Source organism: Anser cygnoides, chromosome 2 (genome assembly GCF_040182565.1).
Source record: "Anser cygnoides isolate HZ-2024a breed goose chromosome 2, Taihu_goose_T2T_genome, whole genome shotgun sequence".
Classification (NCBI taxonomy): Eukaryota; Metazoa; Chordata; class Aves; order Anseriformes; family Anatidae; genus Anser; species Anser cygnoides.
The window spans coordinates 45543928-45571892 of NC_089874.1; the positions used below are offsets into that span (position 1 = coordinate 45543928).

Genomic DNA, 27965 nt, shown 5'->3' on the forward strand with positions numbered 1-27965 from the left:
AAGTGCCCCTTTTCCTTTATTGATACAGTATCCGTCTTTTAAAAATGGGTACTGTCCTGATACGTATTTGAGAGAACAGCAGGAATTAGAGGAACTTGATCAGAAAACACTTTAGTAAGGGTACTATTCTCTTCTGAACATTGACTAAATTTATTTTTGACTTAGTATGCTAGTGTTCATTTTGTTGTCCAGCTAGAACTGGAGCACAAGAGTTACTGGAGTAATGTGTCACTTAAGAAAACAAACCAAAAATATCCTTGAACCTCAGAGTGATGTGCTATACTGTGGTGGTACCAAATGCAATGTGACAGATTCTTGCAAGTGATATCTTTTCAAAGAGTTTTGGTAATTTTGTTTTATTGAACATCCTTTAACGCTGCTTTTCTCAAGGAAGTTATATTGAAATTTAGTGATACAATCACAAGTAATGACTATAATTTTTAATAATGCAAAATGATTTTAATTGGATTGTGTCAGTAGAATTTTATGGTTCAAGCTTTGGCTTTGTTCAAGATCCACTGAAGTCAATAGAAGATGTTAGAAGTGATGTCAGTTGGGGAAAGACATTTACATTTCTGTTTTTATTGTATATTTTTTGTTTTATATTATATTTATAGAAAACAGTCTATTTTCTTCAAATATTATAGAAGAATATTAATATATTTTCTTTGAATATTTATAGAAAACAATCTCTTTTCTTCACCTGTAGACAGCTGAGTAGCTGTAATGGTAATTCACTTTTCCCTTTTCCTTCTCCTACCACCTGCACTTGTTGCCAAAAAACCACAAAAGCAAAACCTTAAAAAAAAAAAAAAGTTTCTCCAGACTAACTTGCCTGTTGCGTGAATGGCATTTTCCATAGAGACACTTTGTGGACAAAAACCCACTGTATGTGTTTTGTTATGTATTCTTAATGAACGTGATAGGAGGAAATGGACAGAGAAAGAATTGAAAGGATAGTATGTATATACATTTACAGTCCCAGTTAATTATATTATTTGGTAATGGAGTATATCACAGATACAACCTCTTCTCTGTTTTGTAGAGAAAGTCATGAACATAAAATTAGGAGTAAACTTTGACTTTGCAAAGCAAGTGTATTGCTGCAGTGTCCTGTAGGAATGCTTGCTACTATGCTGGTTCTGAAAATATGGTCAATAGTGATACATGGTTTCTTGTCATATGAATAAATTAGATATATTTTTCACGGTCAGAGCTGGGAAACTTTTATTACGATTTCAATTACTTATGAAAGATTATTGCTATGCTTTCTACCTACTCTGTATATTTTGTTTTCAAAGGCTGTGGACCTTTCGATTGATGAATCCAGTCTCACGGGTGAGACAGCTCCTTGCTCTAAATCTATCGCTCCTCAGCCAGCAGCAACCAATGGAGACCTTACTTCAAGGAGCAATATTGCTTTCATGGGAACATTGGTCAGATGTGGAAAAGCAAAGGTAAGATTATTATTGATAGAGAACAATATATTCCATGTTTTAACTATTTGAATTAAACCAGTTCTTATTTTTAAGGTTCACTTACCTGTTGATAACTGTTTTTTAATGACTACATATATTTTAATTTTTCTTAAATAGTAGAAATGGAGTAGAAATAGAAATGTTTACTGGAAATAAGGATGAGGATGACTTTACTGTGATACAATGAAAGCTGTTCTCATTGGTGCTTTTTCAGACATGGGGGGGGGAGGGAAATCCATGCTCAGGAGCCCTCAAATTTGTAGGGAGCAGATGATGTGAAACCGTTCTATCTGGGCTATCTGGGATTTGGTATTTGTGATCTTGCAGAACTACATTCATATCTTAGAGTTTGAGAACCAGTAAATGAAATTACAGATGTGTTTGGTGCTAGTTGGATGTTGCGCTATTTGAGTTTTGTTACTGGTAGTTGCTGTACTTCAGCAGTACAGAATAGCAGTTTGTTTCACAGGGGTGATTTTATTTTTTTTTTTTAACAAAAATACATCCTATTTGTCTGAGTAGTTAAATTAATAAGGCTAACAAAATTGTAGCAATTTAAATGGCATTTGCCCATTGACTACATAAGTCAAAGCTGTCAAGAACAATCATGTACATTTAATTTAAAACTTCAGATCTGAAATGACTGCTTTTTGGTGGTGTGGTGTTTGTTGTTTTTTTCTTTTAGGGCATTGTTATTGGAACAGGAGAAAACTCTGAATTTGGAGAGGTTTTTAAAATGATGCAAGCAGAAGAGGTAAGAATGGATATTTAGAAACAACAGCTTAAGTTTTGTAAATGCATATGTCATTCATTGAAACTGCATTTTTGGAGTTTATTCCATAGGAACTTTGTTAGATTTAATTACATTGGTTTTAATACTATTCTCTTCTCTAGTGAAACAAATCTTCTCTCTTGAACATGAAAGTAGTAATTGGATTCAGTGTAACAAATTATCCATTGGTGACCTAAAAATGTTAGTTCTGAAAATAATTTTCTGAAGCTTTTAAAAGGTATAACAAATATTGCTGCAATTTGTGGAAGTGTATTTTTTTCAAGTGGAACTATGTCTGTGCAAAAGGTATTTGTTACGACAGATTTGTGTGCTGTGTGCACAAGACTATGTTTTCCCTTGAGGAGCGGTGTATTTTCGGGTTATGAATTTGTTTCCCGCTGCTTCATGATCTCTAGCCTATCCTTCCAAGGTTACAGAGCTCCCTTTGACTTCAGTATACTAAACTCCTGTAGTAACTTTCTCTATTGCAGTGCTCTGATCCACATGGAAAGTCAGACTCTTGGAGTAGTTTGTGTTTCAACAGCCTTCCCTGGCTCTCTGACCAACATAAGGTCATAAGGTGACAGTCTATTTTCAGCTGTCAGGGCATGATCAGGCCTACTATAGGCAGCACATTTTTTTTTCCAAATTACATTTCTGAAATCTGCTGGATCAGAACAACTAAGGGCATTAGGTCAGGCATCAAATGTGTCAGCTGGGAGTGTGTCACTGACCTCACGTTGTTAGCTGCAGTGCCTTACTAGACCTTTCAAGGGAATACTGCTGTTCTGTCACCCAGAATGTAATCCACTTTGTTACACATGTGAGGAAAATATGATTATGGTATGTAGTTTATATTGGAGCAATTGCATTTATTAATGAAGAAAGAACCAGCAACAAAAAGCGTGCACATTTTACACAAACATTCTGAAATATCAGAGTATTGTGGGGTTATGTTTATGATGCTTATTGCAGTAATCTTATTTTAAAAGTAAATTTTGAAGGTAAGGGTGAATCAAACGTAATATCAGAATTCCCCCATAGTGTGTACACTTTTTTCATACCTTGCGGAACAAAGATTTTACACTGATGCAGTTTCCCTTTTATTGCCATACTTTCCATACTGTAGGTCTACCATATGTTAATATAAAAATCTATGTTCCTAATTTTTATCATCTCTTTATTTAATTTTTTTCTTGGTGTTCCCTTCCTCTTTTTTATACTTTTTTTTGGCACTAAATATTTCTATAGCTTCCTATTTGGCTAACTTGTATTTTCTGCAGCTTGTTAGCAAATTCCTCCTGAAATATAATTGGCCTTCCAGGGCTTTAATGCCTCTGCCTTGAAAAGTCGGTTTTGTTCTTGTTATCAAGAACTTTTCTGTCTAGAAGAAATGCAGTTGTTTTTAGCCCAAGTTTTTTTTAAGAATCCTTGATATGACCTTTTGTATTAGATTTTGCTGTAGACATCACAAAACTCCCAAAGGATATTTCTTAAAAAAAAAAAAAAATGTTAATTTCATTGAAGTGTTCTTTGAACTTCTTGACTTCTACATGAGAATTGAACAAAGTAGTCTGTGTCTTCACAAAGAAACACATGGAAACATACTGTGTAACTACATCTTAGTCGAGTTAGTTTCAAGACAAGGCCTTGAAGCTTGCATACCTGAAGAAATAGGATACAGTTTATGCTTTTAACTTCTGCTTGTTAACTGTTGGGTGTTTACCATTCACCAAGGCTCCAAAGACACCTCTGCAGAAGAGCATGGATCTCTTAGGAAAACAGCTTTCCTTGTATTCCTTTGGTATCATAGGTAAGATTTATGCAAAACAACTACAAATTATTTTGTAACTGAAACCAACCCATCGGTTTGAGAAAACTGAAGGACTTGATCTCCTTTTAGATATTTTGACTTCTGATTTTGTTTGCCACTGTTTAATGAGTTCATGCAAGTAATAATCTGAAGATTACTGATATGACATAACCCCCCTTACAATGCAAGTTTACTTCTGCCCACTAACGTGCTTTTCTGACTTTTTTTGGCCTTCTAAATGCTTCAAGTTGCGGTGTCTCTTCTGATTCAAGGTGTGCATGAGTACCTCACTGCTGGTATGATTGGGCAATCTGACTGGCAAAAACTTTCTTCACCTTTGCTTTACTAATGGAATCATGCTCCAACAGTGATAGAAATAATGGATTTTTATAGGCAGCATAATGATAAGTTTGTCTGAGTTCTTTTTAATGATAGGCTACAGTGCACGTTGGTTTTGTATTTACCATGACAACTGTTTGTTTGTTTTTATAGGAGTTATTATGCTGGTTGGCTGGTTGCAAGGAAAACATATTCTTGATATGTTCACAATTGGAGTGAGGTAAGATACATAGATATTTTTAAATAGTGTAGATTATGCATGATAGGAAGTGTGTGAAAGCTAGTGATGTATATTATAATGTGCTTGCACGCAGTCTCTTTTAAGTTTAGATAAGTAATACAAAGTAAAAACAGATTTTGTGCTTGAAAAAGTAAGTTCATATTCATTTTTAATGATACAGGACGTACTTGTCTGTCTCTTAAATTGTGTATTTGTATGGAGGTTTCTGAGAGTTTTGGGAACATCTGTAAACAGACAATAGAGTTGTGCAATTTGAATTTCTGTCGCTGAGTAAATAAAGAAAATGCAGTATTATAAGTAGCATCAAATAAAACTGAATTACTTGTGTACTTTATTAGCTCGTTTTCTAGCACATTATGAAAACTTAATTCCAGGCTGTTGTCTGCTGAGAATAACACTGAGTTTTTATGGTCTAGCTCTCTACTCTCAGAAAAGTTGCTGGGTTGCTATTACATGGACAGTGAATAGGGCAGAAGCATTTCTTTAACAAAAAGTGTTTTTTGTTTGTTTGTTTTAAATAACAGGATCTATGGAGATTTACTTGGGGAGGGGGGATATGTGCAGGAAGGCACCAGGCACAACTGCAACTTCAAGCATTGTATAATGAGCTACTGTGATCTGATCTTATTCTGTCATTCCAACACTTAGCATGCTGCCATAGCGTGATCTAGAAGTGATAGCTGTGGATGATCGGTCACTTGGAGTGGTGGCATATCCCAATTCTTTTTAGTGCTGACTACGCTTATTCTTCACAACCTGGGCTGCTTTGCACAGTCCTCACTAGTGTTTTCCTGTATGCAAAACAAATGTGCAATTGTTTTTTTCCCAGCTTTTCTTCTTTTGTATGGGTAAATGCATTATTACTGTGTATTAATCTATGACATTCTAAGACAAGATTTGTGTATTTATTTTTGTTTCAGTTTGGCTGTAGCTGCAATCCCTGAAGGACTCCCAATCGTGGTAACAGTGACACTGGCACTGGGTGTGATGAGAATGGTGAAGAAACGGGCTATTGTAAAAAAGCTCCCTATTGTTGAAACTTTAGGTATGGCAAGACTAACTTAGAGATAGTAGTTGGATATAAATCTTAGGAAATCAATAATAGTCTCGATGGCTAATGGTAAAATGAAGCAGGTGTTCTTATTTGCCGGCAGTGTGGGGGTATCTTTAAAACATTTTGAAACTGAATGTCTTCTACATGAGTAGTTAGAATTCAAGTCGATGCTTTTGTGTGCCCTATCAGCACTCGGTTTTTGAATTGCAGTAAGCAGTCTGATTAATTACATGTCACACTAGTAATACTCAAACCTGCATGTGTAATTAGATGTTTGGAGTACTCTTCATTCGCAGTAGAACAGTGAAAATATGTCAGTAGAAGTATTTTTAGTTAGCTCTAAGATGTTCTTGCTAAATAACAGATTTGTGAAACAGTTTTTAAATCAACTTTTTGGCGTAAATTTGAATGTTTTTGACAGTTGGAAACAAATCCAAGTTTGAATATTGGAAAAATCTTTATAATCATAATGTACCTTAAGGATGTTGTGCTGCTTATATTAAAACCTAAAATATTTAAAAGATGAAAGCTTGAAAACATTCTGTACGTAGTTTCAGTTATGAAACGTAATTCGTAGTATATGAAAAAGAAACAGAAATTGTAATTTAAGTAATTCTGCTGCAGTTGAATTTCTCCTTTGAAGACTAGGAATATATTTTCTAATGCCTTTAGCAGTTTCGTTAGTATTGCAAACTTTTTTTGTTGCTTTTTCAATTCCTGCTATTGGGTCAAGGAATGTCAAAACAGTGCAACACTGTTTCAAAATACTTTTTCCTGACTTAAAACAGCAAGTATATATTTCCACATTTCTGTAATCTTTTTAATCTTATTAAAAATTGTGGCTTTAGTAGTAAGTCACACTTACAGACTGAGAAAAATGACTGCTGTAAAGCAAGCTCTTAACTTTCTTCCTCAATGGTAGTCACAATTGAGACTTCAGTAGTATAGTTTGAGATGCATCAGAATAAAATTAAGGAGGTAGCGAATGGAACCACTTGGGGCAACATGTCAATTTAGGCTTTTAATTAGCTTTTTTAATTTATCAAACAAACTTGTGAAGAACTTTGCACAGCTATTCACAAATAGTCGAAAATTTCCTGTCTTTATTAAATCCAATCTTTTTTTTTCCCCCCAACGACAGCTGCAGTGTTTCTAGAAATTTGCATGTCTTGAATACTCTCGTTCTTGTTAACTACTCATTTTATTCTAGACAGGCCTTGTCTTACAAGTACTAATTGGTTATTTCAGGTTGTTGCAATGTAATTTGTTCAGATAAAACTGGAACTCTGACAAAGAATGAAATGACCGTTACCCATATTTTTACTTCAGATGGGCAACATGCTGAGGTATGTAGTGAAGCTCTGTTAGACTTAAATTTTGCTTCTACTTCACTGTGTGTATCAGCTGAGATATTCTTGATTATACTTCATATAAAGCATTAATTAAGGAAGTGTAAATTGGTTGCACCAAATCTCAGTTCCTCAATTTCTAGCTAATTCTATTCATCTAGTATTTCAGATTTTGAGCTGTATTATCCAAGCATTCTGTGGTTACAGAAGAATTCACTTTATATAATGTATAAAGTTCTGTAGGTCGTAATAAAAGATGCTGAGATGCATTACAAAAATGAGACTTGGCTTTTTTTTTTCAGTATGGAAAATGGGACTGTTTTGTTGTAGCATGTGCATAAAAACAAAATGTATCTGTTAAGAACAGTTGAAATAGGAGGGGTATCCAGCTGTTGGCTAAAAGATGATGTGTAGTATGGACCCTTCTTACTGAGTGCACTGTCATACTTGCTTTTTTCATAATGGATAGAGTTTAAAGTAGAGGCAGGACATAAAGCTGTGGTTGAGGTCGGGCGTTTGCTGCAAAGGCTGAAGTAAATGCACAAAAGAGAAGCAAAAGCAATAGGAATGGAAAAGCAGCAAGGCATGCTTCTATATGTAGTTCCATGGGAGTGTACTTTAAACAAGTTCATGAATTCCTGAACTCCTCATGCTTAGAGTTTTATTCACATTGACAAAACCCTCCATTAGCTTTACTGTTTTTTTTGTAGTAGTAAATACTGGAATTTTCTTTATCCTTTCCTGTTATTTACCTATGTTTGCTTATATTTCTTGGTGCTTATTTTCTGTTCTTAAATTTTTATAGGAATGCTTTAATTGCTTTTTTCTTCACTACTAGCATAATTTGTTTATAGCTGTGTGAAATCAACTCCTTTGTCCTAATGGAAAGAGAATTTGAAATAGCTGTAAAATATACTAGCTGTTAATGCTGTAGAATTCAAGACTTTTTGGATCCTAATGGGATGCCTACATTTTACGCATTAAATCTACGGTTTTACTGTTTTTAACACCTCTCAGAAGTCTCAGCTGAGAGGCCATTCAACTATGATTTTCTTCTTCCTGCATGAAAGTAGGTCTTGGCTGTGTACTTCCATTCCACTGCAGGGGGTATGCATTATTAACCAGGAATAGGAGGAAAAAATTAAAAAGCAAAAGGAGGAGGAGAGAGAAAAAAAATGTCCTAATTGAGTAAGGAGATGGGAATAAAATTGTTACGTTTTTGAAAAATAATGCCTAAAATGTTTAATTGAAAAACTCAATTGCCCTCAGGTTTGTTCCCTAATCTGGTACCTGCTACATTAGATGTTAAGTAGAGGATTCTATTCACACTGGGTAAAATGCATCATTATGCATGACATTGTTTTAGCTTTCTATAGTTCGTAGTAAAAAGTTGAGATTAAAACAATTTAAGAACCCAGCAAATGTTACATTACCTGCTACCTTTGGCTCTTTGTCTTACAGGTTACTGGAGTAGGTTATAACAGGTTTGGAGAAGTGATGCTTGATGGTGAAGTTATTCATGGTTATAACAACCCATCCATTAGCAAAATCGTTGAGGTGAGATATTGGCAGAGACAGGTTTCTTTTAATTGATGATAGCACTAGAGTTATGCATGACATTTACTCTCTGTCATGTTTTCTCCCCTTTCCGTCCTCATCTTTTAGGCTGGCTGTGTGTGTAATGATGCTGTGATTAGAAACAACACCTTAATGGGGAAGCCAACAGAAGGAGCTTTAATTGCACTTGCTATGAAGGTGGGTACTTAATGGTGCTTTTTTGATTCATGGTAGGTGGCAAGTGTGTAGAAATGTGTTTTTTTCTCATTTTTCCCTTATTTGCATCTCCTAGATTTGTATTGCAACTGCTCATCTCTTGTGTTTCTTATCATTTAGAAGTCTCTGGGCATTCTGAAAGATAAAAGTTAAGTTATTTAGAATTGAAGTACTGCTATTTTGTCTGCCATAGGCTAATTTACCTGTTGCATATTGACTGTGCTCTTTCCCAGTTCTCATCAGAAGTAGTAGTAAGTTGAAGACTGATATATTGGTGGCTGCACCATTTACGGTGCTGTTTAAGTGCTGGGCACAGGTAGTTTAAATTGTGGACACTCCGGTTAAATGATTTTTTTTTATGCTGTGACACTTGGTACAGTTACTGAAAAACATAGCAAGATATCTGAGTACTTGATTTTTCTGTGAAGGTAAATAAACTCATAAAAATATTGAAAGGTGAATGCATTACAATCTTTTTCTTCCCTGTGTAACTGAGGACTGAGATACCATCTTGCTGAGATTTCATTCCAAGTCTACGGTCTTTGACTGGAAAGGACTAAAGTGATATTTTGTCAAGAGCCCATAGAAACAGAGAAGAACGGGGATTCTTTCACATCTGTGGCAGGAAAGGGAGGTAGTGAAGGAAATGTAGAGGTCCATAAGTACTTGAGAATGGCTTATGGCAGGCTGCTACTTACGCATCTTTTTTTAATTGGCACTTGGACTTGGTTAAGGAGAGAGCATGGAATTCACTGAGTTGCATTTTGGGGTGGGGAATGAAATGCATTTTGCCTGGAATCTTCATGGTTAGTTTCACATTAATTGTTTGGGGGAATTCAGCTAACAGTAAAAAAAAAAAAAAAAAAAAAAAAAAAAGCCATTTCAGGTTAGATCATTTGAACTTTAAATCAGTGACTTGCGTCCTCCAGACTGCCAGTCTTGTCTAATAATTTTTTAGGCCCTTTTAGCAGAGAAATTGTATAGATTAAAAAAAAAAATACAAAATATGCGCTGGGATTTTAGATGTGTTTTGTCAAACAAAGAACTAAATTGCTAGTCATTGTAAAACTTGTCTGTGAATGGTGATAATCTGGAACGTATATAAGGATCCTTGAATCAAAGATATACACTGAAATGGTGTGACTTATGCTGAAGCCTCGAAGAAGCTACTAGGTTCTTCTGGCGCGTGTTTTTCAGAAGTTTGTCTGCATGGAGCAATGTTCTGAAAAGCAATTTTGGAAATGAAAGTGATTTATTGTTAACTAAGAAGTCTGAATAAATTGTTTAGTTGTTTGGAAAAGAAAGGTGCTTACATTATGTTGCTTTTTCTGTTTTATGCAGATGGGTTTAGATGGGATCCAGGAGGACTACGTAAGGAAGGCTGAATATCCCTTCAGCTCAGAACAAAAATGGATGGCTGTTAAATGCGTTCATAGAGCACAGCAGGTAAACTTCAATCACAATTTTCTTGTGCACTGGTTCTGTAGAATAGTTATGTACCCTGGTTAATGTCCTCATTTTTCACTTCAGAGACCATGGCAAGCTGGTGGTAGTGCACTGTCCTGGGAATATGGTTTGATTATCTAGTTTCAGTTTCAAGTTCTGAAAGAGATTAAGAAGGACAAGAAATTCTTTCTATAAAAGACATACTGGGAAATAATTGTAAGCATTTTGATATCTGAGACTTTGAATGTCTACCTGGCATTTCTTCCTTCTCCTTCCTTATCAAACGTTTAAAGCAAGTCTGTGAATCTTCTGCTGTTTCAGGTCTACATAGCTACATAAAGAATTAAAAGCAAGAAGATTTATAGGTGTTGAGTAATCAAAAAACGCTTTTGTTTGAAAACATGGGTTTTCTGTTTTTGATGTGGACAGCACATTGCTCAGTGTTCACAGATTTTATGTTAGCATGTTTTGGATTATGAATACAAGCAATTCTTAAATCTCATTTTCCATCTTCTGGTGCTTTCATGTACATATTTACATGTATATTTCATTTAGACCAATCTGAATATTTTTGTTTAAGAGTATTGACATAATCACTGCCAGTCTGATAACTGGAGATATGTTCAACAGCAGATACTGGATTTGCGGAAAATGTCATGGTATTTCTGACCAAAAATGGCTTGCAAACAGTCATTCAGTATCGCAGTAAAATCTTTGCTTTGGAAAGAATGCATTTGACTCCTTTTTCCTTTATAGAGAATGAGGTGGTATAATCCTTGTCTGTATGAAAAGTAGAAAAAAAATCAGCAAGCAATTCCCACTCACTGATTCACTGTGTCTGATGTGTTTTCGTATGAGCATTTTTAAAAGATTGTTGAAAAACTGGAAATGGTTTAAAAAGGAGCATAAATTATTCAAAGGCTAAAAAATACAGTAGAATTAGAGCTCTGGCAGTTAAGCCTATCAGAAAAATTGAGGTATCTTGATGACTGTGCATAAACACCTTCACAGGGAGAAAACAGATGTATTAAAAAGAGCTTTTTAGCACAACAGGGGAGAGAAGATGAGAATCAGTGATTGGAAATTGAGCCAAGGCAGCAATTCTTAATGGAAAAGAGGGTAAGGGAAAGGATGAGTTGATTTAGCGTTGGAATAAAAGTTGAAGGATGGTGTATTTTTAGCACTTTGATGCCATCACGGCTAGAAGTTTTTCTGAAAAATGTTGGAGTTGTGTGATACAAGGATACAGGTGATATTTAATGCCCTATGGAGGAAAACAGGTGGTCAGATGATGAACTGGAGATCTTTCAAGTCTAACATTCTGTGTAGGTTTCATTGCTGTCCTTTGCATGGCCTCTTTTGTTCATAAACCGTGACCCCACAATGTCTAAAATGTATGATGTCTACTGAAATGAGATACTGATTATTATCTTGGCTGTTTTGATATTAACACTCTTAAATATATACTGTGTAGAGAGATATTTCAAATAATGGATTTTTAAGTTTAGAAGCATAGCTTTGAACTGCATTATATGTTCTGAAGACTTTTCCAAGAAGTGTAGATATGCCATTCTTTCTTATGTGTACATATGCATACACACAATGTGTATTTTTATATGTATACACATGTGCACATAATTCCTTTCTCTTTTAGGACAAACCAGAGGTTTGCTTTATGAAAGGTGCCTATGAACAAGTCATTAAGTACTGTACATCATATAACTGTAAGGGACAGACCCTACCTCTTGTTCAGCAACAGAGAGAGCAATACCAGCAAGAGAAGACGTCCATGGGCTCTGCAGGACTTAGGGGTAAGACTTTTTCAGTGTCTCAAAATAGCCACTTTTAAATGGCAGTGCTTACTTGTTCAAAAAACCCCTCACATACAAGATTTTTTTATTACTGTTCAGTACGTGCCACAGGGTTGGTTAGTTTTTCATTAAAATGGGGGAGTGGAAAACAGGTGCTGTATGTAGCTTAAGGCCTGCATACCAGCATTGATTAAATTGCACCAGGTGAGAAAAGGTATTGCTGGTTCCTGTCATCTCCTGTGTCTGACCATAACTGAAAAATACATTGCTAGTTGATAGCTTCCACATCTCAGTATAGATCTTATTATAAATAAAAAATAATAATGTGAATGTGTTCATATTCCTCTTTGGCTCTTGGCACCTTTGTGAGTTAGGCTAGCACAACTGATTGCAGGTCAGAAGATGCCATTAAGATTACATTTTATATTAACCTACTGTGCAGATTTTTAAATATATCTGGAAGTATTTTTCATTAGATGATTGATAGGAGGTGGTTGTGGGTAAGCATTATAAAGGTCACCATAGCTGTCTGTCTTTGGCTTCTGTAAAGAGATCTCTAGGCTGTTATGTCCATCCAGAGGTTTTAAATGTGAAACTACGGGTACTGTGTGGCTGTGGTGGTTTTTCTCTGCTATGCAACCGAACTCTACCACAACCACTCTCACTCCCCCTCTTCAAAGGGAAAGGAGGAGAATATATGATGGAAAGGGCTCAAGGGTTGAGTTAAGGACAGGGAGATCACTCAACAATTATTGTCGCCGGTGAAACAGACTCAGCATAGGGAGATTAATATAATTTATTGCCTGTCGCTAGCAGACTGGAACAGTGAGAAACTAAAGGCAAACTAAAACCACCTTCCCCTCCTTTCACCATTTTTTTTTTTCCCATTTCTTAAATCTGCTTTCCCAGAGGCCCAACCAGTGTCACTCACAGGCTCGGCTCTGGCCAGCAGTGGGTCCCTTTTGGAGCTGGCTGGAGGTGGCTCTGATCTGACATGGGGCAGCTGCTGGGCTCTGCTCACAGAGGCCACCCCTGCAGCCCCCTCATACCAAATCCTTGCCACGTAAATCCAAGACAGTCAAGGCTCAGGAAGTTCCTAAGATACAATTTCCTAGAAATTGGGAGGGTTCACTAGGAGTAGTATCCTTGTACCTGTTTTCTTCAGACAATCATTCTTTACATGCCTGCCTTGGATAACTGTCAAACAGCAAATCTTGTGTAATGTTTGAAAAAAGAGAATCTGCTATTCTCTTGCAAATCTCTCATTTAAATATATTTGAGTTAAGGTTCCTACTGTAAAAGACATTCCAGAAAATATCCAGCATGTAGTTGATAAAATCTGCTTCTATTTAAAAACAAACAGAAAAAGGGCACAAAATAAAAATACGTTAACTGATCCTCCCTTTCTCCTCTTGCATAAAAGACCATGCATGTACACAGAAACCACAAGGCTTAGATGGCTTTCCTTTTCCACACAGTGGAAGCATCAACACTTTCAGCTGAGAACAAATTGGAAAGTTTTCTTTAAAATCTGAAAAGTGTGTTTGATAAAAAGACTTCTCGTTAGAAGAAAAGAAATACAGTAGGCTATTCTGAATACTTAAGGTTACAGATGTTGCTACCAAGGTTTAAGGAAAAAAAAATCCCTGTCTTTTGCTTTATTCTAACCTACTAGTTCAATTACGTCTCATTTCTGAGTATCCACTTGTGTTAAGCTAATTTCAAGTGGAATACTCAGATGAATGAAGCTACTCATAAATGTTTTCATCTCTGAGGCTTCTGGTCAATATACAGACACAGTTGTTTTAATTTTAGAAAACGAATATTAGCAGTTGTTGTTTTAACTGGTGTAAATGTTATTTTCAATTCCTAATTTATTTCTTTCTTTGTCTCCTAAAAGTTCTGGCCTTAGCTTCTGGTCCTGAGTTAGGACAACTGACTTTTTTGGGGCTTGTGGGAATAGTTGATCCTCCACGGACTGGTGTAAAAGAAGCTGTCACTACACTTATTATGTCTGGAGTTGCAATAAAAATGATTACTGGAGATTCACAGGAGACTGCAGTTGCCATTGGTATGAATAGTCCACTTCTATTCATTTTTCACTTGTTTTCTGTGTTGGCAATGCCTAGCTAAGTGGTTTGAAGTGTGGGTATTAAGTCTTTAATATTTGTGAGTTCTGTGTATCAGGTTAACATATGGTGTGGTGGAATTAGGAAAAAAAAAATCTAGTCTGAAGTGATACTTGGATTTCAGCTTGAATTGTAGTTTTTCTAATTTGGTAATGTATGACTGCTGTTTTAGACTATATATTTTTCTTACTGCATTCTGTCATAACATGCTTGATTTCTGACTCTTACTGTTACACACCCAACACCACCCTCCCTACCCTCAGCTTTGGATGCTTGTCTTATAGCAACAGAGAGAAACTAAAATAGGTGTTGACAATATTTAGGATGGATATGGCACTGATGCTTTCTTGATCCAGTTGTGACCATGTAACTAACTGTGAAGTTTAAGTACTATTAATAAATTTTGAAATTACTTATTTTTACTATATAATACATGAAAGTGTAGTACTTCAGCCAGAATATAGATTCTTTATATACAGGATGATGCTGAAAAAGTTGAATGTGCACATAACAAGTACATCCCCAAATTACCAGTACTTTGTCAGTTGCAGATTTGCAGCTGAGAGTTGTGCACATCCCCATCTCATTTTCTGTCTTGTTACTTCTGAATTGTAAAGTCTTTAGAGAGGACTGGGCTCTTATATTTACAGTCCACCTGACACAATGAGATACAGACCTTAAGACCTAAAAAGTTTAAAGGAAATAAATATCTGATTAGAATAGGCTTGTTAATTTGTGTTTCTCAAGAGTTCAAGTAACTTACTTCAGTGTACTGAATCAATAAGGTGTTATTGATTATTATTATTATTATTATTAACAACAGGGTGTTCTGCTATGGTCATTTCAAATCTGACATGCTGCAGAAAATAATAGTTCTAAAAATAATTATGTGCTTATTGTTGGTTTTTAAAGTTTATTATTGTAACACCTTTTTATTATCTATTTCCAGCTAGTCGACTAGGATTGTATTCTAAAAATTCACAGGCAATCTCTGGAGAAGAAATAGATGATCTGGATATTCAGCAGCTTTCTCAAATAACACCAAAGGTTTGTTTTAACATGTTACTGAAATGCAGCAAAGTATATATTTTATATTTTATATTGAGAAATGCATTTATCTGTGGAAAGGTGAAATTTAACTTTTGAGTTACTGATAGTAGAAAGGGGTGATACACTAAATTAGTGGAAGCTTTTAGTATTAAGAGTATTAAGCTGTCACAGATCCAACAAAAGTCTTTCAGTCTAACACAAGATTGTGTGAAGTTTTTCTTTCAACTCACAAGGTTATCGTTTTAGTGAGTTCATTACTTCAGTCTCTTCAAATGATTCAAATAGCTGTGTTTTTTGTTTTCGTTTTTTTAACCTTGCAGCGCCTGTATTGGAACTTTCATTTTGCCACCTTTTAGTGAGCATCACCTTTTTGTATTGTTAGACATTCAGACAATTTCATTTCTTTGAGTAGCTTATATGTATAACACTTTAAATCTGCTTGTTCAGACAGTCCATCCTTTTGTAATTCATAAGAGGAGCTGTCTGTATGTTTAATGATTTTAGATTGATCTGAGGCCACTAGTTAAGAATTTTGAAAAGATCTGTTCATTACATTGACTGGTTAATACGTTTTACTTATTAAATAAATAAATGTATTAACCAACATCATCGTTGCAAATGTAAAGTCATAATAAATGTAATTGTCAAACTTGCCTCTGTTGCAAAATTTATGCATCAAAACACTGTCCTGTTTGCAAAGAGCGCAAAATGCAAAAAAAAAAAAAAAAGCTGCATCATGCTTGAGTGATGCAACTAAGCCAAAAGCTGGTATTTACAATCAAGAAGTGTGCATATGGTGTGAGCACATTAACTTGAAAGCTTTTTGTCTGTCGTTGGTGAGTCTCAGAAAACAAATTTAGCAAAAAAAAACAACAGAAAAAAACAAAACAAAACAACAACAACAACAAAAAATGTGTGGCAAATAATCTGATTTATTTAGTAATGCTTGTTCTTACAGGCTGTTCACATTAAATAACTAGAAACAGCAACAAATTTTCATTTGTGCACATTTGATCTTGGACACGATTTGTTTTCAGGCACATATTTAAAATCTTATTAAGAATTAAGTGAAAACAACCAATGAGGTTGATATCTGTGTACAGTATAATGTGTCTGCTGAGAAATCTAACTTCTTATCCTGCTTCTTGAAAAGGAAGAGTAGATGTGAGTGTTATCATTATAGATCTTCATTGAAAACTGAATTCCACTTACTCAAATTTCAATTTAGAGTAGACCAGAGATCAAAATAATGCTGAAAAATAATTCCTTCGAAGCTAGAATCTTCATTATTTAACATTAGAACTTCAATGTCTTAATGCTATGCTACATAAAATAGTAAAATTAAAATTTCCTGAGTAGCTTGCCACTAGTGCCGACAAGAAAAGCAGCACTATTTACTGAGTCAGCATGGCAGTTGTCTGTATGAATTTAGTCAGGAAGGCCATTAGCAAGCCATTGTAATTCAGTTGTTTCACTCTTTCAGGATTTTTAAACTGCAAATTCTATCTTGAAATAAGTATCACCAATTTTGTTTACCAGGACACACTTTGAGTCTTCTCTTAAATTAATGGTTTCACACTAATCAAAATACATTTTCCTGATGTTTCAGTCTCAAAGCTAATGAGAGCATAGTTGGCCTTAGATAGTGTTTTTATCCTCTAGCTTTATAGTATGCAACATGAGTCTTGAAATTTCTCAAATTTTCACTGCTTCTTCATTGTGCTTTTAACAGGTTGCTGTATTTTACAGAGCCAGTCCCCGACATAAATTAAAAATTATAAAGGTATGTCTCACTAGAGACTAGAGTGCTGGACAGCGACTATTGGTACTGTTTGTAATGCCTTTACTTAAACTACATTGTGGTATTGTGTGTCTAGATAAGACCAGAAATATGAATGGTTTGAAAGTGAAGTGTGTTTGAAAATACTACTTGAAAAAATATATAACGTCCACAAAGGATATGCAGCTGCTGGGAGTCAACATCAGCTTTCTTGTATGTTGGGAGCTGGGAGTTGAGACTGTGTTGCATTGCAGCTGAGTTGACTATAGGAACTTGCAAGAACCATATTTCTGCTACTTCTCAGAACAGGATAAAAGGGCATGAATTTCAAGTCATGTCTGAGGTAATGCTTCTGTTCAGAAGCTTAGAAACAAAGCTAACGAGTGATATGCTCAGTATAACAATTGGAAAAGCAACAATAAAGAGAAGGGAGTAAAACATTGTGAGACTGTTGGAATATTTTTGAGAATTATAAGAGGATGATAACATTAACATAAGTATAGTATCAGTCTCTCTATATAGCTCTATTTTCTCTTGAATGCAGCTTTTATATACCTTAACTTTCAAATGTAGGCTCTGTGGATATATGAACTAAAATTTAACCTAAAATCTTGTGTAAAGAATTCATTAATATACAAACAAATGCATTTCTTTAGGATTTTATAATGGAATTATAAAAATGGGGCGGAACAGCTAAATGCTTGTGTCTAGAACAGTTGTATAGGATGGGTTATTTCAAGCACTATCTAAATTCTTTTTCCTTTCTTTAGTCCCTGCAAAATAATGGTGCAGTAGTAGCTATGACAGGAGATGGAGTGAATGATGCTGTTGCTCTGAAGGCTGCAGATATTGGTGTAGCAATGGGACAAACTGGAACAGATGTTTGTAAAGAGGCAGCGGATATGATCCTCGTGGATGATGATTTTCAAACAATAATGTAGGTGGCATTTATGTAGATACGTTATGCTATACAGCTTTAATGAAACTTTCCCTAGTGATTGAAAGAGTGTTTTTTTTTTGCAGCAGAGTATACTTGGCCTACGTATTAGAAATCACTTAATTGCTGCTGTAATTCACAATTTGTTAGACAAGTTGTGACATATGGTAGAGGTTGAAAAAATGGTTTGTACGTATTTCATTCTGGTGCAGTAAGAATACATGGTCTTCTGAAATCATGATGTATTTCTATGATTTTTGTAAAAGTGTGTGTGTGTTGTTGTTTTTTTTTAAATTATCTACCTTGACTCAGAAGGCCTCATCAGGGATGGTGCTGTATTTTAAAAGACAAGGAGGAAATTTTAGTATTGACATTTAATTTTGAAAGCTTAGTTAAGCAGGCCAGAATAAGAACCATTGCAATTGATCTTATAATAAAGTACAATGACTGTCAAAGAACGTCAACTCCGCTTGTTTCTTGACACTTGTATTTCTGATTAAAATAACAGAAATGACAAACTTTTTTGGTTTGTTTTAAGCTTTTTGGCAGCAGCCTTATTTGTTAAATGGTGTAATCTTTGGTTTTTAATTGCAGGTCTGCAATTGAAGAGGGTAAAGGAATTTATAATAACATAAAAAATTTTGTTAGATTTCAGCTGAGCACGTAAGTCTAAAACATCTTTGATATCAAACGGTTCTAACTACATCATGAAGCAGATGCTGTATAAATTCACACAAACATTTTAGATTTTACATAGTATGCTGATACACTGTGCACTGGAAATATCAGTGGTCATAACTGCAAAAGATTTCCAGGACTGAATTTTCAGTATGTTGTACTTCATGGCTTGTTTCATTTTTAAATAACCAGAAAATAGTGCAGTAAACAGACCTCTAACTTTGTTCTTCCTATTGAGATGTGAAAAGTCAGTAACTGAGAGGATCAAGAGTAACAGAATAGCTCTGCCTTAGGGCTCTTGTTTAAAGGAGAAGTGGGTAGTCATTCCCTTCTTAACCAGAAAATGTATTTCAATCAGAGAAAATGAGGGAAACAGGAGGTCAATTTCTCTGTAATCCATATACTGCTTTGTGGAGTGAGTTCTGTGAAACTGGCTTCCTTTTCTTGCATATAAGGATCCCTATGCATTTGTGGTGCTGCCTAAATTATCTGCAGATAAGATGAGTTTATGAAGCCTCAGTATCAAAAATGTATTGAGCCTATTTTATTGAATTAGGATTCAGGAATGTGGTTTTCTTCTTCGTTGTGTTGTTAGTGTACTTTTTTTGAAGCCATTTTGGAGTGGTTGACCAAAGTTGCAGAAATTAAAAAAAACAAAAACAAAAAACAAAGAAAATTCACAGAAAATATACCTCACCAACCTCTTAAAATTTGCCTAAAAACTGTAAGAAGTGTTGTATATTTTCCATCTTGTATAGTGTCCTGAATTGGTAGGAGAATTATTCTGCTTCTGAAAAAGCATGAAGCATAGATATTTTAGGGAAGTGTGCATGCCTGCTAACCTTGGAAATAGTAGCCTTAGGTTTCTCATGAATGAGTTACGCTTTTTTGTGCCCCTGTTTGTAGGGAGAGCATATGAGGGTTCAGTAGAGCTCTAAATTCAGAATTATTGTAAGCTTTGCTCACTTCTTGTTGGATATGAAACCATTTAATCTTGCACTGAAACCAATTAGTGCATAACTTGTTTAGAGAGGTTTCTAATACCAAGTTTGCAAACAGCTAATCTATTTTCAGTCTTCTGCCTAGTTTCCTCATTTGCTAATGAGCAGTGGTGTGAGTATTTTTAGGGAGTCTGAGTAGTGTGCTTTGATTGATTTGTCAAACTGGTGACAGGTGCACAGTCTGGTTGTGTTTATATCAAAAGTGTATAAGAAGTTTGTTTTTCAAAACCGTGTACTTTATGTACAATAAAAGTATAAGACCCAGTTCCATAATGAAAAAATCAATTAGGAAGGTGAATCTGAAATGCCATTTTAAGGTTCAGAAGGTTTTTAAGACACACAAGTGCTGTCTTTTAATTGCCAGAACACCATTTTAACTACAGATTCTAAATGAATTCATGCCTTTCATACTATGAAATTCAGCAAGGGAAAATGCCGGGTTCTGTACCTGGGACATAGGAATGCCTGACAGAGGTACAGACTGGGAGATGAGTGGAAGAGATCTGAGGGTACTGGTTGACAGCAGGCTCAGCGTGAGCCAGCAGTGTGCCCTGGCAGCCAAGAGGGCAAACTACGTGTTGGGATGCATGAAACACAGCATAGCCAGCTAGTCAGAAGAGGTGATTCTCCCACTATATTTAGCATTGGTGTGGCCACACCTTGAATATTGCATGCAGTTCTGGGCTCCGCAATTCAAAAAGGATTTTATGATACTTGAATGCATCCGAAGGATGGCAACAAAGTTAGTAAAAGGGCTGGAAGGCATGTCCTTTTAGGAGAGGCTGAGGACACTTGGTTTGTTTAGTCTGCAGAAAAGAAGGCTCAGAGGTGACCTTGCTGCTCTCTACAACTTCCTGGGGAAGGGGAAGCAGAGTTAGGTGCTAGTTTCTTCTCCCTAGTAAACAATGACAGGATGCTCGGGAGTGGCACAAAGCTGTGCTGGAGAGGTTCAAACTGGATATTAAGAAAAAATTCTTTACCATGAGGGTGGTCAAACGCTGTAACGGGCTTCCTAGTGAGATGGTTGGTGCCCCAAGCCTGTCAATGTTCAAGAGGCATTTGGACAATACCCTCAGTAACATGCTTTAACTTCTGGTTAGCTCTGAAGTGGCCAGGCAGTTGGATTTGATCTCTGAAGGTCCCTTCCAACTATACTGACCTTTTAAAGTTACGGTCATGTCAGTTGTGATTTAATTTGTCAAGATCTGTATCTACTCTTAAATATGTGAAGCTTTGCTTACGAAGCAGTTATCAGTAGATGTTCAGAAATGTTCCATGCTGACAGTCATAAAAATGGATTCTTTCAACAGGAGTATAGCAGCATTGACTTTAATCTCACTGGCTACATTAATGAACTTTCCTAATCCTCTCAATGCCATGCAGATCTTATGGATCAATATTATTATGGATGGACCTCCAGCTCAAAGGTAAGTAATTACTTATCTTTACTTTAAACTCTGTTAGTGGTCTGTAGTCCTCTTATTTCAGGAAGGAAGAGGGTTGCTTGTAGAAGAAACTCTGTGAAGTATTAGGTTTCAGTGATATTTTTCTGAAACATAGCAAACATTTTTCTTAGAATTATACTGCAAATATTATAGTTCAGTGTTCGTTATTTTGGTTTGCTTTAATGTCTAACAATGCTTGGTTGGGGTCACAGCATGGATATGTCTGTGGAACCTGAATGCAAGATACTGGTGTCTCTCCGGGTCCTTCCTCTGACTCTCCTCACTGCAGATAGATAGTAGGGGATCCCTTAGTTAGGCTGATTAAGGTAGCAGAAATGAGGGACATTACTAATACAGCAAATTCCTTTAAAATTGACATCTACTAATTTTGATAATGTCTGATATCACATAACTTTAGACTTTCAAACTGCAGTGTTAGAATATTACCTGTTACTAACGTTCATAACTCAGTGCTTTGAAGATGAAAAATAACAGATGCTTATCTGAATTATGTGATTCTTAAGCTGTACAGAGAAGATAAAAATCTTTTTTTTCAACTTATAAAATATGGTCTTTATATAGAAGCAATTAATTATTTCTATGATTATAAAAATCTAAGATGTTGTTTTGATTTTAAGTCTTGGGGTGGAGCCTGTGGATAAAGATGTTATTCAGAAGCCTCCAAGAAATTTAAAGGACAGCATTTTGACTAAAAACCTGATTGTTAAAATACTGGTTTCATCAATAATTATTGTGTGTGGAACACTGTTCGTCTTCTGGAGAGAGGTATGAAAAAACCATAAAAGTTAAAGTAGTAGCAAACACTTTCAAAAGAAGTCATGTTTATACTAGCAGTTGGAATTTGGAATTTGCATGAACTTAGTTGTAAGATTTATCCATATTTGTTTAATAATAATGAAGGTTGGAGGGGATGAATTTGAAAGCAGCAGTTGAAATGAGCAATACAGTTCTATTGCCCAATCTCTGTTTTAACAGGGACTTTTTCAGGACCCAAACATATTTGGAAAACTCCAATGGGCATAAATTTTAAAAATCTTATAGCTAGGCTATTATGAAACAGCCATTTGCTTTCCTTTTCCAAGTAGAGAAGAATGTTTGGTGTTGTTTTTTTTTTTTTGAACTTCTTGTAGTGCCTAGAATATTTGGTATTCTGTCTGCTTGCAGAGATGTTTGTTAAGAGTCTTCGTTTAATTACAGCTTGGAATTACAAATTCTTTTAAATTACAGGTGTGTAATTCTTGTTGTATGATTTATTAAATCAGCTTGGGGCAAACAGTTGTTTTTGCTTTCATGTAGCTAGTCAAACTTGAATTATTGCAATAACTATGTTTTGTTGTTGAGGGTTTAAATTAAAGCATGCTGAAACCGTCCTATTTTTTGTTGGCAGTTACGAGACAATGTAATAACACCTCGAGATACAACTATGACTTTCACCTGTTTTGTATTTTTTGATATGTTCAATGCATTGAGTTCTAGATCTCAGGTGAGTGATTCACATTGCCATTTACACAGTATTTACAAAAGCAGTATTTTTCATCTAAGGAGGATCTTGCTGTTTTTGTTTCAAATGCGGATTTACTTTACATGTACTATGAAGCTTTGGAGTTAAAATAGGTAAATAAAAATAATTAAAATTAAAAAAATACTATATAGGATTTCTTAAATTACAGATAAGTGTTGATTTCCTTAATTTATGATGCAGAGCCTGGTAGTAATGCTGCTGTCCTCACAGGAGCAAGGAAAGTTTTATTAAAATCTGAAGTGTGATGGTCCTTTTTATTGCTACCTGTGCTTGGTTGGATTTTTTCTTTCCTGAAAATCCTGCCAGTTCAGCAACTTTTTCAGAATCTGAAGCTTTTTGAAGGCCTTACTTTATTTTTAACTTGTAACTTTAAGGAAAGTTGCTTAAACTGTTCTTTCTGTTTATATTTTTGCTCTAAGGAAAAAAGGTCTGAAACTTCATGCTAGTTGAAGAAAATATATACTACTATATATATACTACTATACTTATGCTAATTGGCAGTCTGTTTTCTGATATGAACATCAGAAAACATGTCCTTCTAGTATTGTGTGCACCTTCTAATGCACTGTACTTGCAGAAAAGTGAGCTCAGTAAACAGATCATTGACTGTGAAGAAAAGATACACATTCAGTTTACCATGAAACTAGCCTTTCAAGAACTTGTTGTGGATTATCTTCAAGGTCAACAATATATTTTTACATTTCTGTAAAAGTCCAGATGAAAACACTGTAGTTATGAATATTTTTCTTGTCTAGACAATGGAATTTACATGTACGGTGTGATTTTTTGTTTGTTTTACAGACAAAATCCGTCTTTGAGATTGGACTTTGTAGTAACAAAATGTTTTGCTATGCTGTCCTTGGATCTATAATGGGGCAGTTACTGGTCATTTACTTTCCTCCACTTCAGAAGGTTTTCCAAACAGAGAGCCTGAGCATCTTGGGTAAGAACAGTTTCTTTTTAAAAACTGTGTATTAAGGATTAGTTTGTAAATGCATTGGCTGATGGTTGTGGGCATGGCATTTAGGGACATGGTTTAGCGGTGGACTTCGTAGTAGTAGGCTGGTGGTTGGACTTGATGATCTTAAGGGTCTCTTATAACCTCTATCATTCTGTGATTCTCCAAGAGTTCTTTCTGCCTATTTGCATACAGCAGGAATACAAATCCTGCTGACCTGTTTTAAGAGGGGAAAAAATCCTTTTAGATCCTTTGTTTGGAAATCATGATTAAAGGTGTATTATACACAAAACAGGTGATTGCATTCTTAGGTTTCTGAAGTGCCTGTGTATTTTAAGGTTTTCAGTATGAGTATTGATGCAGGCAAAATGAAGCATAGACTTTGGAAAGTTTTTTAAAAAAAATATTTTTTCAGTATAAAGTTAATTATGTTGCTTAGTGTTCTTTGCTTTCATAGGTATTAATAAAAATAGTTACAAAATATTCCAAAAGTTTGAAATATCATGCATGTCCTTGTGATTTGTGCATAAAGTATGCATGTTATTTGTCTGGTTCTGCAAAAATTGGTTCTTGCTTCACTTCTTCTCAAATTACTTAATCATAGGGAGGCAATTTGAAGGTTTTGTAAGTCGTATTCCTTTGTGAATCTGCCCTAATCTTTAAGTAGCAACTTTTTAAAAGGCTAATTATCTCTTCTAGACTTATTGTTTCTTCTGGGACTCACTTCCTCTGTGTGCATAGTGACTGAGATCATAAAGAAGTTTGAAAGAAGCAAGGAAAAGATCCAGAAACGTGGAAGTTCTTCTTCGTCAACTTCGTCTTTTCTTGATGTATGATGCATATTGCATTCTTTTTGTTTGCAAACTTAGGGATTGCTGTCTAAAGATGTAGGAGAAAGCAAAACAATATTTGGAGGATTAAGAAATCCTGAGGGCTTTTGACAAGTCCTTTGTTTCACTGGCTAATGATGAACATTCATGTTTCAAGACTGTTCAGAACTTAACTTCCAGCTGTGGGAGTAACAAATGAAATTATGCAACTTTGGTAACATTTTTCCTCAAACCAATTTACTTTTAAGATTGAACAGGATTTTGTGTGGGGGGGATTTAATTTAAAGAAAGATCTAAGCCCAAGTCCCATTTTCTGCACTTAAGAGATATAACTGTAAAATTCTTCTCTTAGATATATATATATTTTAGTTTGTTTTTATTTAAAACATTGTACTATTTTACTTTTATGGTGGTGGGACTTTGCTACTAATACAAGGATTAAAAAAAAATATTTCAGAGGCATTCCACTGGGTTTAGAGTCTGTCACAAGAGTGCCATATTCTAGCTACTGTATTTATTTACTTTATCCTGCAATGTGTAAGCGGCTCAAGTACCTTGTGCTAGTTTTTTTGTATCCTGAGTTCTTTTGCACAGGATGTGACCGCTGTCGGATCACTGTTTTTCTTTTTTCTGTGATTGAAAAGCCTATACTGCAATTTGAAGTAAATGTTTGCTTTTCTTAAAAGTGTGCTGTCTCTTTGCTTTAAAAGAAACTGGCATTTACACCAGATTGTCAGGCATGTTTTGATCATTTCAGATGCTAGCTTTATTTCACATTTTGTTCCATTTTAGCTTACAAATGCCAGAACACTTCAGTGGTTATAAGTAAGTACTATTATTGAAATATTATTTTAGTATACTAAATTAGAAAAGGAATGCACTCATTCTCACTCTAATGGCAAAAAATCCTACCCTTGTTTGAAAGAAGCTTATTTTTTCCTTCTGTGCCCCTCCTGTTCTTTCTTCTTCCCATCATAAAAATAAACTGTTTACTTTTAGAGTAACTTAAAATTTTAACCTTCAGAATGAATTTTTGTGGCTGGAAAAGTGTTATAGTAGATTGATGTCTCTATATGTTAAAATTAGTTTTTAATATATGATAAGGCCTAAATACTCTAATATTCAGCAATTAGAAACAGTCTTCTCCCTCAAAATAGACTTGAAGCTGGTGTCATCAATGTCTTTAGAATAGGACTATTTATCCCCTGAGGAAAAATGCAAGGAACAATCACCTAGGGAATCTTGAAAAGAGGATGTGCAAGATTTCTAGGGGGAGTTGGAGATGGAATGGTGTATCTTTTGCTTCGGAGCGTGTGGATACACAGCTTTTCACATTGAAGCCTGAAAGTAGTGTTCTGTCTTGGTATTAGTTGGGGGACATGCTGTCAAAAGATAATCATCCTGTCTGTAAGGTTAATGAGGGATTTTAAATGGGCACCAACCAGGATGTTTTTGCACGTTTCTTTGTGGCTTGCCCCATGTGCCATGCTCAAAATCTGTGGAGTTCATGAAAAATAAGGCAGTTTGGAAAGTGTTATATGAATCTCTCTGCTGGTAGGTTATTTCTTTATTTTTTTTTCCCTGGAGATTCGTCGACTTGGTCAGAAGTGTGGCAGCACACAGGAAATGAGTTCATTTGCTATACAGAAACCACTGAGTCAGCTGTATGCACGCAATTCAGCCATTGCTCTGGCTGACCCTGGGCCTGCTGAATGTGCACATACTACCTGAACTACCAATGTACAGGAGATCTAACAGTGTGAGGGGAAAGACTGTAATGTATGGCGTTCACCTCTTACGCAGGCTGCTATATGAACCACCGAGCTAACAGGGCTCAAACAAGATGACTTCATATAGAAATGCTCTTACCTCTTCAAGCACAAATCTCATTTCCAATAGCTCTGCCTATCAAAAGTTGAACAAATTCGTCAATGTTCTTCCTGTTGGACTGTCTTTGACAAGTGGAGGCGTAGTACTAATGCATTCAGTATTTCAATGCAATTTCAGAACGTTTAAAAGCTCCTTAATAAAATATTTAGAACTCTTCAGATTCCAGTAAAGACATAATAAAAACTATGACAATGCATGCTGATGAAGAATCTCTTGCACCAGTGTGGGTTTTGAGAAAGTACAGCTCTGCGTTTGGTGTTAAAATCCTAGAAATCCAGATATGTAGAGAAATGCAGATGAATAATGATTTGTTGTTTTAGCAAAGAATTCTTATTGCCTAGTCTTTAAACAAATTTTATGAAGCAGCACAAAGAAGTCTCACTTTCTGAATAAGGTATGTCAATGTAGACAAAGATATAAAATTGTGGTTTCTGAAGAACAATTCTGCCTTCTTGAAGGGTAAGCTTAATTGCATGTAATTCACTTTAAATATGCCAAAGGCAATTTTGCTGTTTTCCACTGGAAGATGAAACAGTAACAAGTAATTCATCTAGCTCAACCTCGTTATTTGTGAGAAATGCTTGGACCAGCTGTCTGAATTCCATTGCTGTTTTTTAGCTCCATTCTTGATCATTATCACCTAGCAGCAAGTTGAAGATTTTCTTTAGAGCAATTGAGTCAATAGTGAAATTTTCTTCCCCTCAAAAATTTAGAAGCATTTATGTGGTGTGAAAATAGGCAGCAACCAAGGAATTTAGTTTCTCTTATTAAAACATGGAATAGAGAACATCTAACTTTTAACTAGTAAGAGCCTTTTATTGTTCTGTGTTGTTTTTCTCCCAGGGAAAGATTGAAAACCTGTAATGATTCAAGAAATAAAACTGAAGCAGGTTTATTTAAACTTTGAATAGTGATCCTAGACTGGCTAATTTTCTTCATCATACAGAAATGGTATTTACAGTGAGACGTATTTCATTTTATCAGGAACAAAGAGCAGCTGAATTCTGCACTTAGAACATGTTTCCAGTGGAGTAATTTGTAATCACCAAGTCAGCGGTCCCAAAGGTATTCCCAAAATGCCTTGTGGTCACAGCAGCCTTTTGATCAAAAATTGAAACATTTGAGTTTTTACTTGTCTTCAGAAATAATTCAAGATCCTACTTCCCAGCAAGGCTCAAGAATTTGCTTTCTGGTGTTGCTCCAGCATGGCATTTGGAGCAGTGAAGATCTCCCTTACAGCAGTAACAAAGTGGAATCAAAGATACCTGTATTTTCATATTTAAGGTTTGAAATGGGACAATTACTGTTGATTACAAAAACCATAAGGAACTACAGGCTTGGGAAAATGAAACACAGGGGATGGTAATGATTTCAAGGATTAAACTATTAATTATTATAATCAAGAACTTAAATTTAACCCCTTTTAACTTAAGTAAAGTCACCTGGTGGAAATGTGTAAATAGGCTACTTAGAAAGGGGTTGTAAAGTGCTCCTGACTTGCTGTGTGGTTGAGTGTGGGTGCCATCTGCTGGTAATATAATAAGTAGCAGTTCTGTAGTGGAAGAAATGTTAATTATTACCTACTATCTCAGTTACCTACTGTCTCAGATTATATCTCAAAAATAGTTCTCCTATGAGTTTAAAGATG

General features: G+C 35.3%; 1 protein-coding gene across 4 annotated transcripts in view; it reads left to right on the forward strand.

The window, feature by feature from the left end:
* The window catches only part of ATP2C1 (ATPase secretory pathway Ca2+ transporting 1), a 50055-nt gene extending 24943 nt beyond the window's left edge, over positions 1-25112 (forward strand). For all 4 annotated transcript variants that reach the window (XM_066991976.1, XM_066991974.1, XM_066991975.1 and 1 more), the window contains 20 exons: positions 1302-1457; positions 2164-2232; positions 3988-4063; positions 4556-4622; positions 5564-5688; positions 6946-7043; positions 8508-8603; positions 8712-8801; positions 10161-10265; positions 11920-12076; positions 13977-14147; positions 15155-15252; positions 16988-17038; positions 17806-17972; positions 18567-18635; positions 20962-21078; positions 21735-21882; positions 22505-22600; positions 23441-23582; positions 24297-25112. In XM_066991976.1, coding sequence (XP_066848077.1) covers positions 1302-1457; positions 2164-2232; positions 3988-4063; positions 4556-4622; positions 5564-5688; positions 6946-7043; positions 8508-8603; positions 8712-8801; positions 10161-10265; positions 11920-12076; positions 13977-14147; positions 15155-15252; positions 16988-17038; positions 17806-17972; positions 18567-18635; positions 20962-21078; positions 21735-21882; positions 22505-22600; positions 23441-23582; positions 24297-24433 — 2235 coding nt within the window. In that variant the 3' untranslated portion in view covers positions 24434-25112. The remainder of the gene's footprint in view (positions 1-1301; positions 1458-2163; positions 2233-3987; positions 4064-4555; positions 4623-5563; positions 5689-6945; positions 7044-8507; positions 8604-8711; positions 8802-10160; positions 10266-11919; positions 12077-13976; positions 14148-15154; positions 15253-16987; positions 17039-17805; positions 17973-18566; positions 18636-20961; positions 21079-21734; positions 21883-22504; positions 22601-23440; positions 23583-24296) is intronic.
* The last annotated feature ends 2853 nt before the right edge of the window (positions 25113-27965 follow it).